Raw genomic sequence first — 16580 nt, 5'->3', positions numbered from 1 at the left:
AGCCATTATTAGTAAGTACGTTATTGCTTTTTTATGTACTTTTTGAAAATAAGAAATAAGCAATTAAAAGATAAAAATACCAAATTAATTTGTTAATATATAACAAATATAAAACAAATAAGGTTTTTGTGAGAAAGAGTAGTGTATAAAATAATTATTTTTAAAGATGTGGAGGCCAGTTATTTCATGAACGTTTGTTTAATAATATCAAAACATTCTTTCATGTGCATAGGACCACTTCAGTTTACTAAGTATAATACATGTTATGTTAATTATTTAGGGAGCATTTGTTAAATATAAACAGATAAAAACAAAGAGGAAACATTACGATTTTCTAAATACTGTTTATGTTCGAACATAAAAAATATTTGTAGCAAATAAAATGTAATTCAAACTTAATTGATTGTGTTTAGTTTTCTAATTTGCAAACAGTGTTTCGTAAAATCATAACACTTTTTTTTAATTATATTTTCCTACAGTGTTTATTCCATGGTGATCACAAGGTGAATTTCAAACATTACTTACAAGTTAAGTATCACTGTTTATGTTGATCGTTGGTAAATAAGATTTGTGGTGCATAAGGTATGAAATATCAGAATATACTTTAGGTGACATAGAAATTGTTCAGTTTAATATGAAAATATATAAATAGCATCAGGAAAATCAGTTTTTACTGGTACAGTAACATTTAAAAAATCTTCAAACACTAGATTCTCAGTACTTAGATAATTATAAGACATGGTTCTAACACTTTAAGTATGTTTTGCAATATATTTTTTGATCGTGTCTTATTGATTCCAATATATAAAAAAAATCCGAAATAAAAGTGACATAATTATACTTACAGACGTTGCAAACACGGAAGAGTTGAATTACTCAATGTCTTCAATGACGTGTAGACAAAGTTGGCAACTTGTTTGTTCCTCTCGCTCCACAGTTCAGTGACAACACGTTCTAACAGATAAGTAGGAGGATTGTTGTAAAGTAGAACTGTGAACGCAGCTATTCTGATCTCATAAGGTTCTCTGGGGTTGAAATATATTGGCACCACTGTTGATAGGAGCTGTTGAGAAAAGGAAATACAGGAAATGAAATATCATTTTTAAAACTAACAAAATATCTTCAGAAAAGGAACCTTTGTCGTATTTTTATGGTTATCATTAACTTAAATGAAATATAAATAAGCTCAATCCAGTTGATTAAAAATTCATAAAGAAACGTGCATACTTTTTAATAACCAAAGTTTATATTACTTAAATGTATCAATCATACTTACACTTCTTTCTCCAAAATATTTTACAAAACGTAATGTCGTTTACACGAAATAATTGTGTTTACATTTATTTAACTAGATATTTTAATTTATTTTGTTTAATATTCCACCATTATGTAAATATTCTTAAATACTTGACCCGGTTTATAAATATTTTTAGTTACTTTACCCAGTTTGTAAATGTTATTTAGTACTCGATCATCTCTTGTTAAAATATGTTTACAAATGTACAAATAATGATATTGATTATAAATATTGCCGTGAACTGATGATGTCCGTTTTTATAATAATAGAAAGCTATATTTATTTAGTATTTTCACCACCTAAAATATCAATGTTCCAGGTGAAATCTTAGGAGAGAAAATGAGTGAGACTACGCGATATTCATATCTGAAAGTGTTAGTGAGACTATGCGATATTTATATCTGAAAGTGTTAGTGATACTACGCGATATTCATATCTGAAAGTGTTAGTGAGACTACGCGATATTTATATCTGAAAGTGTTATTTGATGCACTACTATACCAACTGTTAGATATTTCAGCTATTTCCTGTCCGAAATGGATTTACAGAAAATATTAATTTCAGATAACTTAAGAATCTTTAAACTTATTGATTATAAAAACGATTTTTATAAAGGTCACTTCAAACTTTGTACTTACACCATAATATCAAATGCTTGGGATTTCATGGAACATGAGCTTCATATAGCCTGAACTTGAGGCAAAGTTTGAAGGATAACAGTTTTTCCGGAAGTAAACAATACTTGCTTACCTTCAAGGGATGTCTGTACATGAAGAGATGAAGAGAGTAGATTGTCATCTGGCGGAGAAAGTTGCAACTAGCTGCAGGGTTTGCGTCGTCTTGGAGAGCTATGCAACTTGGAGACAGACCAGTGACGTACGGTTTTATATAGGATAAAGCCACAGGATGGCTAGTGTGAGACAAAGTTTGTATATAAGCTATCTTTTTGTAGAATTCACCTGTTGACTCCAAAAGTTCCGCTATTTTCTGAAAGATAAGACGGAGAAACAAGCAGATTTAAAATAAAACAAGCTAGAGTTAGTAACATGTATCATATGATTAATTTTGAATTACGATTACTTTTGCCTGAGCTGCATAGAAAAGTGTTATATCAGTTTTATTTCAATTTTCAAATGAACAATATTTTCGTACCCTAAATACGTTACTTATAATTTGTTATCAAGTGTTTAAAAAATATACCGGTACAAAAAATATTGTAGGCTGGTATTTTCGAAGAATAATGGCAGTGACTTGAGCTGGACCATACTCCGCAGAGGCACTAGCCCCAAGTATATGTGTAAACTAAAGAGGTGCGGGTGGGGTGTCTTGCAGAAGTATAATGTCATTTTCTTATTTATTTTTGCCGGTATGTTATACTGCTATGTTCTGTTATTACTATGATGCATACCACCCTACTGTAACCTCTTTTTATTATTCATTCAAAAACATAGTTAAAGAAGAAAAATCATAACCTCTATATAGATTGATCTTAGCGTGGTTAGTATTCACATAGAAATTTACCAATTTTCTAAAAATATCACGATCAATGTGATAGCCAAGCATCAAAGAGAAATTGTGTATTTCTGTCAATAAGCCTATAAAAAGGCGAAACTCTACAAAAAATGAGATTCGGCTTGCTGTTAAGGAAGCCAAAACGTGCAAGTATCTAATGCATAGATTGTTTCTTTGTTATGAATTTCGCGCAAAGCTACACGAGGGCTATCTGCGCTAGCCGTCCCCAATCTAACAGTGTAAGACTAGAGGGAAGGCAGCTAGTCATCACCACCCACCGCCAACTCTTGGGCTACTCTTTTACCAACGAATAGTAGGATTGGCCGTCACATTATAACGCCCCCACGGCTGAAAGGGCGAGCATGTTTGGTGTGACGGGGATTCGAACCTGCAGATTGCGAGTCGAGCGCTCTAACCACCTGGCCATGCCGAATGTATAGATGCATGTCGTATAGAGAAATATACACAAATTACTATTATATATGTATAATTGAAAATAAGAATAATGTTTGTAATAAAAAATGAAGATACGAAAAGGGATAAGGAATTTTACTGGCGGGGGGGGGGCAGATGTTGTGAGAATAACACCTGAAATCAATATTTATCCCCTGAAGTAATATCAAATAAATTATAATAAATCTTAGGTTGTTGTTTATAAGGAGTAAAATAGAGATTGTAATTATAGAGCTATCTAAATTAAATACAAAAGTGTTTTATTTGGCTTCAAATTTGTCGGTTATAGTTTTTACAAAGTGAGATGTACATAAATTAAAATCTTACCTGTATGTACTCTACAGGATTACACACAGGAGAAGGAATCCAAGATTTCACCTGGCTCTGTCTTGTGTAGGAGCTAAAGAAAGAAGATGGCTCAGGAACAGATTGTTCGGCAAAGTTTGAGTGGGAATGCCGATGGGTTTGCATTCCTGGAATCACGCACGCTTTACGAATCAGTTTTCCTAAACTAATGCTTGCCGAAGTAAAAAGTGTACGGTTAACGTGGACTCTGGGATTTTGAATCAACTCCTGTTGAGAGATAGAAAATATATTTAAATTACAAAAAAAAGTTCCTAAATGAAAAAATAAAAGCTAGTGCCACATTTCTTGATTGATTTCTTTTTATAAAATATAAAAAAGGAACTTTTATTGTCTAATTGGAGTATTAAAAGTATATGAACTGGTTATTTTATAAACAATTTATTTTACATTTGATAAATCAAGATATTCCAATGTCTTATTACCTATCAGTCCGCTGGAAGAGGATTAGTAAGATAATGGTTTTATCTGATCAAAAAATGCACATGTGCAAGTGTGGTTGAATTGGTGTAACGGCATCAATCATAATTTGCGATTGAGCATCATATGCTAATATGGTGTATTCTATGTTTTATCGATATGCATTGATCAGATTTCAAATCACTGAACTGATCTGATGTTTTGCAAATCCTGTGATTCTTAACTTTCACCGACAAACCGGAAGAATCCGTCCCTCGAACACGGACCTTGTACGTAAAGAGAGTCTGTTCTGGGATTTCTGGTACATTAATCGTAATCCCAACTTTCTTTTTGTTGTTACTGACATTTGAGTTGCAAGTATAGATGTATAGTTTTTTCCAGATGATAATACAATTGTTATGAAAATGTATCTTATTTAAAGACATACAATATCTGATTTCCCCGGATCTATTCAACATTCCTAAAAACGAAACTCTGTACATGTTAAATATGTGGGGAGTGATTGGTTTGTAACGTAGTCTGTATAAACATTACCAAATTTCTTCAAATCAAAAATGTATTGAACGACACACTCCTTGCACATGGGCAGCCATTTAAGAGTCTTGTCTAGAAAACTGGGGATATCAGTAGGCTATGTTTATTTATGCTATTTTTTTGTTTTAATAGCTTTTAAAGTAGATATTTGCCAGATTTGTCTGAAGAATGACACTTATGTCAAATAACCAGTTGTTTTACCGTTCGAATGAAGTTCAACTCGAATGAATACATTATTGTGTTTATTATACTTTTCACTGAAGCGATCTGAATTTATTATTTAAATATAAATTTATGGGTTCACTTCAATGTGTTATTCTGTTAGAAATGAATACTTGTTAAGTATTCTGATTTAAAAAATAAGTTTCATTTTAACAGTTCTGTGTAAACGTCTAGTGAAGAGCTTGACACCATATGTCTTAGCTAATATTTTGAGCTTCATTAATTCGGTATTTACATTATTGCAGAAAGTTTACCCTTGACTTTAATATCAAAGGTACAAATTTTCGGAACGTAACATGCCTTTTTTCATTTCCATTTAATTAATGACGTTGAAGCTGGAACAAGGCTGGTACTAATGTACAGGACGAAATGTTTTAATACAGAGTGGAATATGATACTAATTATCTTATCGGAGGTTAGGAAATCATATAGATATAATTTATGCTTACAAACACAGCCTGGATTGTATTTTCAGATGGGTAGACCAGAGTTTTGGGGAGACCTTCTATAACTTCGCGACCTTCGTTCGCAGTGAGCATTTCATGTCCAATCAGGTCTATGACAATAAGAGCAGCATCATTGCTACCGCACTGAGATAGAGCGTCCAAAAGTATCTTCCTACCAGAAAAGATAAATCAAAGAACGTTTCGAAATGAATATAACCAGAGAGGAATTATAATTGTTTTTATTTCCCACTATTTTTTCTCAAGCTGAAATAATTTTTCCGTGTTTTTGTACTGCATATTAACCACATATTTCCTTTAAAAACTACTTATTCTTAAATATCTTAGAATAATGATATATTTTACGTTTTATAAACAAAAAATATTTCTGTTTAGAGTTGTTTTTTTCAAACAATAACTTGCAGTCCTATGTAAACTGTGGTATTACCTCATTACTTGTTGCTTCTCGTTCATTCGGGCAGACAAAATGATCTCTTCGACCAGATGTTTCAGATGTCTATATGGCAAAACAGATATGGCGTTTATTAGACCAATTGTCTTGTAAGGGATGGTCTCCGAGTTAGAGAGGTCAGCTTGACAGATGCCATCAGCGATACTCTCTAAGGTCTCTTTCACTGTAGTTTTCAAATGCCTTGGATTAATATTACTGAAGATAGACATAAAAGGGATGTCCAAGGAACAATTTCTCTTCTGCCTGTTTACTGATAATCTGTGAAAGCCAGAACTAGCATAATCTGGATGTTGAGGAAACCAATTTTCCTTTCTAATCCAAGGGGAAGGAGGACTACTGTAAGGCAGTTCATGTGAGAGTGAGGACTGTGGCAAGTGAAAGGATAAATTGGAATACCTTACTGGCTGGGACAGCTCGTAAGATACGGACTGGGCCGGGACGACCGATATAAGCGTTAGGTTTTGGCTGTTGAGGAAAAGTATATGTAAATTCAGATGTTTATTTAAAACTTGATTGTTGTTATTGTAAAAAAAAATACTAACTGTAGATGATGACCTCTCAGTGAAACAGAGCAATTGAAACTCCTACAACAAAATAAAAAATATAGGATTAGATAAAGATCATGCTGCATTTATTACTACTATTTGAACAATGCTGACCAATTTCAAAATACATATCTAGCCATTTTTAACATGCTACGTCACGTATAATAGGATTAACCCTTGTAATATTTGTAATAAACATATCATCCAAGCCAAATGAGAAGAAAAAAACTTTTATTAAAATGTGAAAATATTTCCAACATATATTTGTAGTAAATTTTTGAGTGATTTAAAGTCATTTTTGTTCGAAATATCCGAGAATACATTCATCACAATACTTGATCGACTTGTATGAAAGAAAAAAGAAAATTATTCAGTGAGTTGTTTTATACTATTATTATTTATAGCCTCCGTTAGAAAGCCTTTTGACACTGGTTTGTCGAACCTTTATGCCTAAAGATTTTAAATTTTGATTTTTTGTTTTGTTTTTCATCAATATTCCTAGTATAACCATTTCAGCGCTAGAAGGCATTTCACACTTTTAAATATGAAAGTTTAAATTACTTTTTTTACCGAGTAAATAACCGAATGTATTATTTAGACCATAGAATAAGTAAATAAACAAAATATTTAGTGAGATATTTAAAGTTATTAATTTAGATAAATACATTCAAAATATCAAATACATTTATCCATGTGAAATATCAGATCTTTTTTTGTTTCATTGACACCGGCCTAAGGCTGGTTTAATACTTTTTACTACAGTTTTTGATTATAGGTGATAAGATCCTTCTTACAGATTTGTGTTTAATATAAACTGTATAAATGAGTCGTCATAACACTTGATGGAATCATTTTATCTTTAATCAATGCTAGCGTATAGCCCGTCAAAATTGAAGGGGCAAGTACTACACTTCCACCCTATGGTAAACCCTAACTTCATAGATAACTGAAATAAATAAATTTTGCGAAATCATGCTTGACCAACAAGTAGGCAGAAAAGTGCAGTGAAGGCAGTCAAACGTCAGTAAATTCCTTTGTGAGCCAGTCAAAATTAAGATCATTCATGAAATGAATTCGAGGCGTATTCATAGAATATAAAAATCAGTTAGATTAACAACTTCTAATATGCAGAAAAGCCAGTGCGTTTTGGTAACACTACGTTCCAATAATGGCTTTTATGTGATGTTAATCTATGTGCTGAAAGTATAAAATGAAATGTACAGACAACAATACAGGAAAAATTATTGTTGATTTCTTAATTTAGAGTCTCCGTTGATTAAAGATGTTTGTTTTGTTTTTTATCCAAAACGTTGGTGATTCAGAAACGATTTAAGTTTAAAATTGAATCGATATTTTAAAATTCATGATAAATTTTATACACTTGGCTCCAGGCTAGCTGATCCCACACTACGTCTTTATTTTAGGCTTATTAACCAACACTCACTACACTTATAAGGTTTCACGACAACCTGTCATGGTCCTCTTGTACACTGGTCACTAAAATTGTAATGAGCGAACAGTAATCGAACTATTCTATCTGGATAAATGCATTTTGGCTATTATAACTCCTCCTATTTCGAGAAATCAATTGTGACGTGACACACACCGGCTTTTTATATAGGTTAGATGGCCATGTAAGCACCATCTAGTGTTATTCATGCAAACGAAATCCAAATATAATTTTAAAGTTCATTATATTATTAATCACCTTGTCTAACTGTATTCTGTTTTGTCCAAATTAAATAAGTTTATGGATTCAAATAAACTGATTATGATTATTTTTGGTTAAAGTATATTGCAATATGAATTCATATCTAGAGCAAAATACGAAATATACTAATTTGTAATGAATAGAAGAACAGGCTGTTTACGAACCATGGTTAACATTTAAGCAAAAGAAGAAACAATTCGTACAGAAAAATGTTTCACACTTACTACGATAAAACTACCAGGTCATCACGATAAGCAGAATACACGGTTTTCCCATGGTGGGCAAGGCTTTCAATCACTACGTCATCATGCGAGCGGCTAATGTTATACTTAGTATAAGAATATGATTTGGCTATCACAGTGTCCTATATAATAGAAGATATCGTATGATAATTATTGTGATTAAAAATAGCAACACATATAGAAATAAAACTTGTCGACTACTAGAAATTTAGGGTGTAAAAACTGATTTCCTCTCGTAAAGGTAAGTGGGACAGCGGTAAGCTTACGGGCTTACAATGCTAAAATCCGGGGTTCAATTCTCCAAGGCGGATACAAGAGGTAGCTCAATTTGGCTTTACTCAGGAAAAATCAACAACAAACAAATGTGTTCTATTATAAATTTGAGAGAGTTTTGAAGGGACACATTAACAATGGAGACCATTTGAACGAGAAGCTGTAGAATGGAATACGTTGTCCTAGAAACATTACATTTTCAGGCAATTTGCTCGTTGTAATTCCTTTGAGTGACAAATATTTTCTTCATTTTAATTCTTGTTTTGTAGATTTCTATTCTAATTTGTTTGGTTTTCAAATTATCAACACATTTTTAGAATTCATTATATTATTTACCACCTTGTCTAACTGTAATTCTGTTTTGTACAAATTGAAATAAAATTTTGGATTCAAAGAAATTAAGATCATGATTTTTGTTGTTAAAATATACTGCAATATTAATTCATATTTAGAGCAACAAGAAGAATGCTACCTTGTAACTTGTTTTTATAACAACATTCAGGCCTATTGGTTTCCCAATATTTCACTGATGTTCAGCGATTAAACTGTTACTTTTAAAATATTATATTCTATATATGATTAATGTTTCATTCGATCCTTTGTCTCTTTTCATCCTGCCCAACTGATCAATTGTGGCATAGAGAAAAAAGTTATAGGGCGGTAGCTTGTGGGAGACAAAACATCTAAAGTACCATTTTTACACACCTCTGATTTTGAGAGGCAACAGACAAATTAAGAGAAATCTGTAAACGACAACAACAGTAGCAGCAACAGCAACAAAAAACAACATCTGAAATTAACTTGATTTCGTAACATTTCTAAATTATTCTTTTATTGTTAAAATCCCTACCGGTTCATAGCCTTTTGGACATCCCGCGCAGATGTGATGAAGGTGAGTTGGATATTCAGAAGCGTGCGTTGATTCTGATGTCTGGGAACAAACTCGTGGACATCCACGAATATCATGACTGTAATGAGCATACACTGGCCTGTAGATACAGTTTTTATAGTTTCTAGTCTTCGTGATGTTCATAACATGGCCATAACTGGGGTAGTACGGAGATGGGATGGATTGGATCACGTACCAAGTTTCACAATTCCCTCCGATACCATCCTATTAAGAAACATAAAGCAGAATAATAAAGTAAAACATCCTGAATATAACAATATAATGCATCGGAATAATTTTTTGCACAATTATCGACTTTTATATTAGTAGATTTGAGAGGTGTATTACAAACTTTGTTTTTGATAAATCGAAGGGTTGGGCGTATAAGTTTGTTATTGTAATTTGCAAAACAGCCACAATGCTAAAGCAGAAAACTTTGTACACGTTGATGTGCTCGTTAGTTACTTCCAAACACTCTCTAAGGTAATTACAGTGTCGTAATTTTTAACCTTCTAACTCTCTTCATTAATCCTTCTCCTACAATAACTTACTAATAGCGTCTATATAAAGTGATAGTGAGTGATATTACATATGTATATTTACTGACTAAAATAGCCTTGTCAAACAATATTACATCTGTTTGGTTTTGGATGTTTGTTATATAGGCTCTGATATATAAAGGCAAATAATATCGCAATAAAAAATAATAACTTAAGTTGATCTTATATTCACGTTAAATTTTTTGTCGAAGAAGCTTTCAATTCCTTTCTTCAAGATCGATTATAAATATTGAATATTGTTGAGAAAAGCTATAATTGGGTAATTCTGTACATTACATTGTTATAATTGGGTAATTCTGTACAATACATTGTTATAATTGGGTAATTCTGTACATTACATTGTTATAATTGGGTAATTCTGTACATTACATTGTTATAATTGGGTAATTCTGTACATTACATTGTTATAATTGGGTAATTCTGTACATTACATTGGAATTCACTACTGTTACAATGACAGATTATGTATGGTTATTTCCGTATATACGTTGTTCATTGCATTCACTACAGTATTTTTCAAAACGTATTAGATTACCATTAGCCTAAAGACGCTACAACAGAGAAGTTCACTCGCTCAATAAACGTTTAATATAGAAATAACTCAGTTAGGTTAATGTTACTTTTTATCGCAGGCAAATGTTATTTTTACTATTTTACTAATTATTATAATTTTCATTTCATATAAAACTTTCATAAATTTATATTTATGTGTATGATGGCTATTTTTATACAAACACTGATTTGCGGTGGTCATCTTCACTTCATGCATTATTGTGGGATGTGCTAAGTTGGAAACATTTAAGAAGAAACAGCAATGTATCTGACAAAATGATTTAGCAATGTGTGCAAAGATCGTTGTACAGCTTTTTATTTTAAGGCCCACCAATGGCACAGCAGTATGTCTGCGGACTTACAACGCTAAAAACCGGGTTTCGACACTCGTGGTGGGCAGAGCACAGATAGCCCGTTGTGTAGCTTTATGTTACGAATGCAAACATCAAATGCATTCGTAAATGAAGAAGTTAGAGTTTTAGGAAAACTAGATCTTGCCTCATAAACACTATAGATTTTGGCGTTCTTGTCTACCCTCGGTACAGTGTTTTCAATTGGAGAGACAACTGGGTTCTTCTGGGCTAGGTTCAACTGGAGTGTAGATATAAGACCCTTTTTATAGTTGACCGACCACTGTGGGTCCGACTCTTCAACTTGTATCGACACCACCTATAGGTATAAAAAGGAAACATAATTTTGAACCAACTTGAAGGGTATTGTAATTGTTCGTGTTACTCTTTCACAACAGAAATATATTTCAGAGTATAACATTGTAAGAGTATTTAAATTTCTGTAAGTGTTAGTGTTACAAGTAACCATCTTGTGTACTTCGAGGTTAATTGTAAACATATGATAGTGTAACAAGGAACTGTTGTTGTGTACTTTGACGCTAGTTGTTGAAATACGGTAGTGTAACTATTTTATGTACTTCAAGGTTAATTGTCGACATATGACATATGTCGACAGTGAAAAAAAGTAATTACGTGTACTTTGATTTTGGTGTAAAAGAGTGGCTGCTGTCACTAACGTGAAGTTATTTCTTGACAAATGTTGGTATAACAAATAGTATAGGTAACTTTGAGGTTATATATCAATAAGCAGTAGTGTAACGAATGGATGCTGTCACTAACGTGAAGTTATTTCTTGACAAATGTTGGTATAACAAATAGTATAGGTAACTTTGAGGCTATATATCAATAAGCAGTAGTGTAACGAATGGATGCTGTCACTAACGTGAAGTTATTTCTTGACAAATGTTGGTATAACAAATAGTATAGGTAACTTTGAGGTTATATATCAATAAGCAGTAGTATAACAAATGGCTAACGATTAAGCTATTTCTCGATAATTGATGAAATATCAGATATATAAAGAGCTCTAACAAAAACCTGGTTGTTATTAAACATACGGATCTCCTGGATCAATTACTAAATGATCGAATCTCATGAAATTTAAAAAAAAATTTAAAGTTTTTCAGGTTATAATATTACTTAAAAATTATATATATATATATATATATTTATATGCATACCACTTTTAGTTCGAGTTGTTTTTTTTATTTCATCATACCTTGCACATCATTTACCGATAGTTTATAAATAGTTTGGTGTGTAGCGCCCTCTTAAGATGACAATGGTGAACTAAAATATTTACTCAATATATAATGTTTTTATTTGTTTTCCAACTAATCAGCATTTTCTTTTATCAAATAATCAGTAAAGAATCAGTTTGGTGTTTTCTCTATGAATATCGAGTATCTAAATGATAATTCTGTGAACTTTTACGATTTATCTGCATAAAACGAATTAAAAGAATAATCTCAGAAAAGACATATTAACTCAATATTTTCACAGTTTTATATGTATACAGACATTAGTTGCATATCTATTTGTTTCACTGCTATTTTTTATTGCTTGATCTCATACATCCTCTTGGCACTTCTTACTTCGTAGCACTAATACTCTAACAAATACTGTTTCAATTATTACTACTCACAAAATGCCTCACACTAGGTAATTGAATTACAGTAACATCTTTTTACGTACTTTCTAACAAAGCTGAAAATTACATTGCTATTCTTTTCTGTGTAATACATTTAAAAACAGTACTTAATAAAATTATCGTCAAACAGTATATTACATGATGATTTTATTCGAAATCACTTTTAGTTTGAGTTCTCTCTCTGTTTTAGAAACCTAGCCTATACTACTCACACAGGAGATACTTTAACTATTGAACGTTACTGCTCATAACTTACAATACTTGAACAGTAGATACCTTAACAATTGCTCATAACCAATAATACTTGAAGAGTAGGTACGTTAACAACTGCTAATACCAATAATACTTGAAGAGTAGATACCTTAACAACTGCTCATAACCTATAATACTTAAACAATATATATCTTAACAACTGCTCATAACCTACAAACATGTAGAAGAGATAGCTTCACCACTGAACATCACTGCTCATAGTTTAAGGTTTAAAATGATTGACATCTTACCACGCCATCTTCTATATGAACCAAACAAGGTTTGGACAGTTCCTGTTGGTATACTACGGAACTGGTGTGCTCCTTGTAAACTGCTGAGTGGTACGGATCAGAAACTTTTTGGTTAATGCTAGCCACTCGGACATTATCAAGCTGTACAGAAAATAGTTTGTGATCAGACAAAATCTAGTGTAACTTTGCGTTAATTTGAAATATTAAATAAGTATTATAAACGAAAATACAAAAATCTACAACACACTTTGATGTCAGATGAATAATTATCATCGAGTGAATAAAGTCAAAAACTGGAATTTCATATTCATACGTTATTTTTCTTTCATATTGCTAAAAGATTAAGACTAAACTGAAAATTCGAAATCTTCTTTTTCACTCCTTACCAACATTTGATTTTGTAATGATTCACATGCTTATACTGTTCTGCGATGTATTTAAGCCTTGTCTAATACAATAACTTAAATAATGTAAAAACAAACAAATCTAAAGCGTCCCAAGAGAATCGTGGACCGTGGAATAAAAGTTCAAACTTTCTGAAGCCATAAGATATTCACGATTATTATTTTTTAAATCATATTCAAAAATGTTAAACAAGAATGATAATTTATAAAATGAAATTGTACTTTTCTCAAAAAAATTAAGACATACTCAATTCGCCAACAGATTTACTCAATCACTTAAAATGAACTGTTATTGATGACTAATTAGATTATCCTAACTGATTAGCTTAGGAAGATAAAGTTTAACATGTAGGTCAACATCTCGAATCTGAGACCCTCAGATCCCCAGTCCCGTATGATAAGTACTAGGTCGGACCGGTCCCGTGGAGGATGGGTAATAGGCATAAAGTTACAAAAATTGTCCACATATGTCCAATGAAGAGCTATGCGTTTTTTGGTGTTACCATATACGCTTCGCATTTCAGCTGTGGTTTCGTTATAAGAATAATAATCAGTCCCTCTGTAGTCACTTCAGATGGTGGATGCTGTCGTCCATTTGTCACTTCAGATGGTGGATGCTGCCGTCTTGTTGCCTTTACAATGCTCTGACCTATTCGCGTAGGTGTAGTTCAGATGAGGAAGCAAACAAACTTTTACTTACCGTTAAAAGAACAGTCTTCTGGTTGTAGCCGGACTGAGAACTGGTAGATTGCATTGTTACATCAGCTAAAATTTCCAATCCTGAATATTGATTATCCAGATTAGGGACTCCACTCAAAGCTCTGCTTTTGTATCTGTAATGATACTGTCTCCCAGTAGAGAAGGCTTAAAAAAACAAAAGAACACATGATTACAATGCAACGGGTTTCTGCTGTATTTGAAGAACATTGTAAGTGGAGCTATGAAAACGAAAAAGCATTCATTTGATTACAGCTACTGACAATATGAGCAACAAAATTTACTTTACTAAGCAAAAATATGATCAAAACCCTAAATTGTGATTTGAATTTCAGAAAGGTAACATAGTGATTTGGTCCAATAACTTAACATCTTACATAAATAAACGACTCTACAACTTATAAATAACTAACAACTTTTACATTCTGTCCAGATAAACTAGTTTAACTAGTAAAAAAAGAGACCATAGCTGCTTAGGAAACAGTTTAGAAACTAAAGTGTAAACTCTAATTGTTGAAAGCCTAAGCCTTTTTTTAAATATCCAGGCAGCTAAAGAACCTTGTTATGATCAGATATAAGCTAACCGAAATAAGCACGTTCTATGGGAAGTTGTGCTTTTTAAAATGATCTCTTCTATTTAACAGTTTAATTCACGATTAATAATTAAACCAGAATCAAGAAAAACATTTCCACTGAGACTGAATTCACAATTTACATACTTGTGGAATGGTGAATTTACAAGCATTGTGTGAACTTACCTGTTGGCTGAAGGCCGTTTACAGCCGCTGAAATAGTAATACATAATAGTTAGAACACGTAGATATAGGAGAGAATATCATATTTTGTTCCTCTTTAAGCTACATACAAAATATGATGGTAAAGAATGTAAACAGTTACTTTTATAACAAATCATAAGGTTAACAAAAACAAACAAACTATAAATCAACAAGTGAACCACGCAAACAGTCATAAATACCTAAAAACAAGACAGCAGTTTTGTTAACTCTGAAAAAAATATCACTGTATATATACATAAACAAAAATTACTACATTGATTTTTGAAAGCTTATTAATAGTCCATTACAACGCTTCTTATAAAGTCCACTCAAATCCAGAGCACTCAAAGATTGGACTTTTTCTCTCCCGATATCAAATTCTTTAGTTACTTTATAGATCTTAGCCTATTCTATCATCCTAGAGTGGATTGTGGGGTCCATGAAGTTTTATCTTCGTGGTGTTTCTTTAAAATTATGTTACAACATCCCGTCAGAGATGTTATTAAAGCATAATTTCATAATATGTTTTTCTCTGTAAACTGGAGAGGAATTTTCTTTTGGTAGAATTTACATTAAGAGTAATAATTACAAAAAACGATGTTTTTTCGTAATTATTACTCTTAATGTACCAACACAATGTGCCTTAAAAAGAATTATAATTTAAATGCTGGAAGCTCCGTCACAATAACATTCTCACAATATCCAACTAGTGGCCTTTTTCTTATGGATCGTAGTAGGTTTATCTTTTGATAGAACTTCGTTTTCTTTGAAGTTACGTTAAAATAATGTTTTGGATTTCTTTTAAAGAACTGTAAAGGTTTCTTTTAGAGTTATGTTTCAAAAAAGGAAGATACCGTATTTTCCAATCGTGGTGTAGTTACAGCACGGTCAGGAATGAGATCGATTCCTAGTTCAGTAGAACCGACTTTCTTCAATTCAATTCGAAATAAATTAGATTAAAAATTAAAAGATTCTTCAAATCCGGAAAGGCTCTACTTAGTATCAGTACTTAATAATTTTCATACCATACCGTTATATGATTTCATCCCTCAAAAGCTATATCGCAATAAATATAAGGTATGGTACTAATTTGAAGATATTCACAAGATTATCACATGAAGTGAATATTTTGTCAAATTAAAAACGACAAAACCAAACTAATATACTAAACACATAAAGATCTAGCATAAGATTTCGTGCTAAGTTTTTTATGAAATTCAACAATCAATTGATTGCTAAAATCCGAAACACCTGCAACCTAAGAAATTTTACACCATACAATAAAGAATTATTGCTTTGAAAAACAAAACATTTTTATCAAATTTATATCAACTTAAACGTGGTCTATAGATTAAATGCTTTATTGCTGATAAGCACGTTTTGTCATTAGTAAATTGGCACTTACCTACGAGAGCGAGCAGAAATACAGCTAGTACTTTTTTCATTTTGATGGAAAATAAGTGAAGTTAACATCTGAGCAGCAAATATATAAATACGTTTATATTAAGCTTCTGTCTGTTTACTCAACCAATCAGAATCGCTCTCATTGGAATCAGGCGATTATTTCTGATGAATATTTCAAGTCAAGATTTCAAGGTCAGCATATAGACTACGTATACTTGCTGAATTGATGTTTTTTTCGTTGGCAAAGTTTACAGAGTAAACATTTTAAATGAGAGTAATCACTTTAG

The 16580-nt window shown here is 31.9% G+C and overlaps 1 protein-coding gene across 1 annotated transcript in view; it reads right to left on the bottom strand.

Annotated features, from left to right (window-relative positions):
• Window positions 1–16349, bottom strand: part of LOC106461721 (vitellogenin-3-like) — a 35367-nt gene extending 19018 nt beyond the window's left edge. The window contains exons 1-12 of the mRNA XM_022388758.1: window positions 16295–16349; window positions 14872–14898; window positions 14097–14260; window positions 12993–13133; window positions 10987–11157; window positions 9338–9601; window positions 8197–8336; window positions 5693–6181; window positions 5251–5419; window positions 3590–3835; window positions 2048–2284; window positions 846–1063 (exon numbers count right to left, since the gene is read on the bottom strand). Coding sequence (XP_022244466.1) covers window positions 846–1063; window positions 2048–2284; window positions 3590–3835; window positions 5251–5419; window positions 5693–6181; window positions 8197–8336; window positions 9338–9601; window positions 10987–11157; window positions 12993–13133; window positions 14097–14260; window positions 14872–14898; window positions 16295–16334 — 2306 coding nt within the window. The 5' untranslated portion in view covers window positions 16335–16349. The remainder of the gene's footprint in view (window positions 1–845; window positions 1064–2047; window positions 2285–3589; window positions 3836–5250; window positions 5420–5692; window positions 6182–8196; window positions 8337–9337; window positions 9602–10986; window positions 11158–12992; window positions 13134–14096; window positions 14261–14871; window positions 14899–16294) is intronic.
• Between the last annotated feature and the right edge of the window lie 231 nt (window positions 16350–16580).

Source organism: Limulus polyphemus, unplaced genomic scaffold (genome assembly GCF_000517525.1).
Source record: "Limulus polyphemus unplaced genomic scaffold, Limulus_polyphemus-2.1.2 Scaffold1019, whole genome shotgun sequence".
NCBI lineage: Eukaryota > Metazoa > Arthropoda > Merostomata > Xiphosura > Limulidae > Limulus > Limulus polyphemus.
Note: the sequence above shows the minus strand (reverse complement) of the source record. Positions and strands in the feature narration are given on the sequence as shown.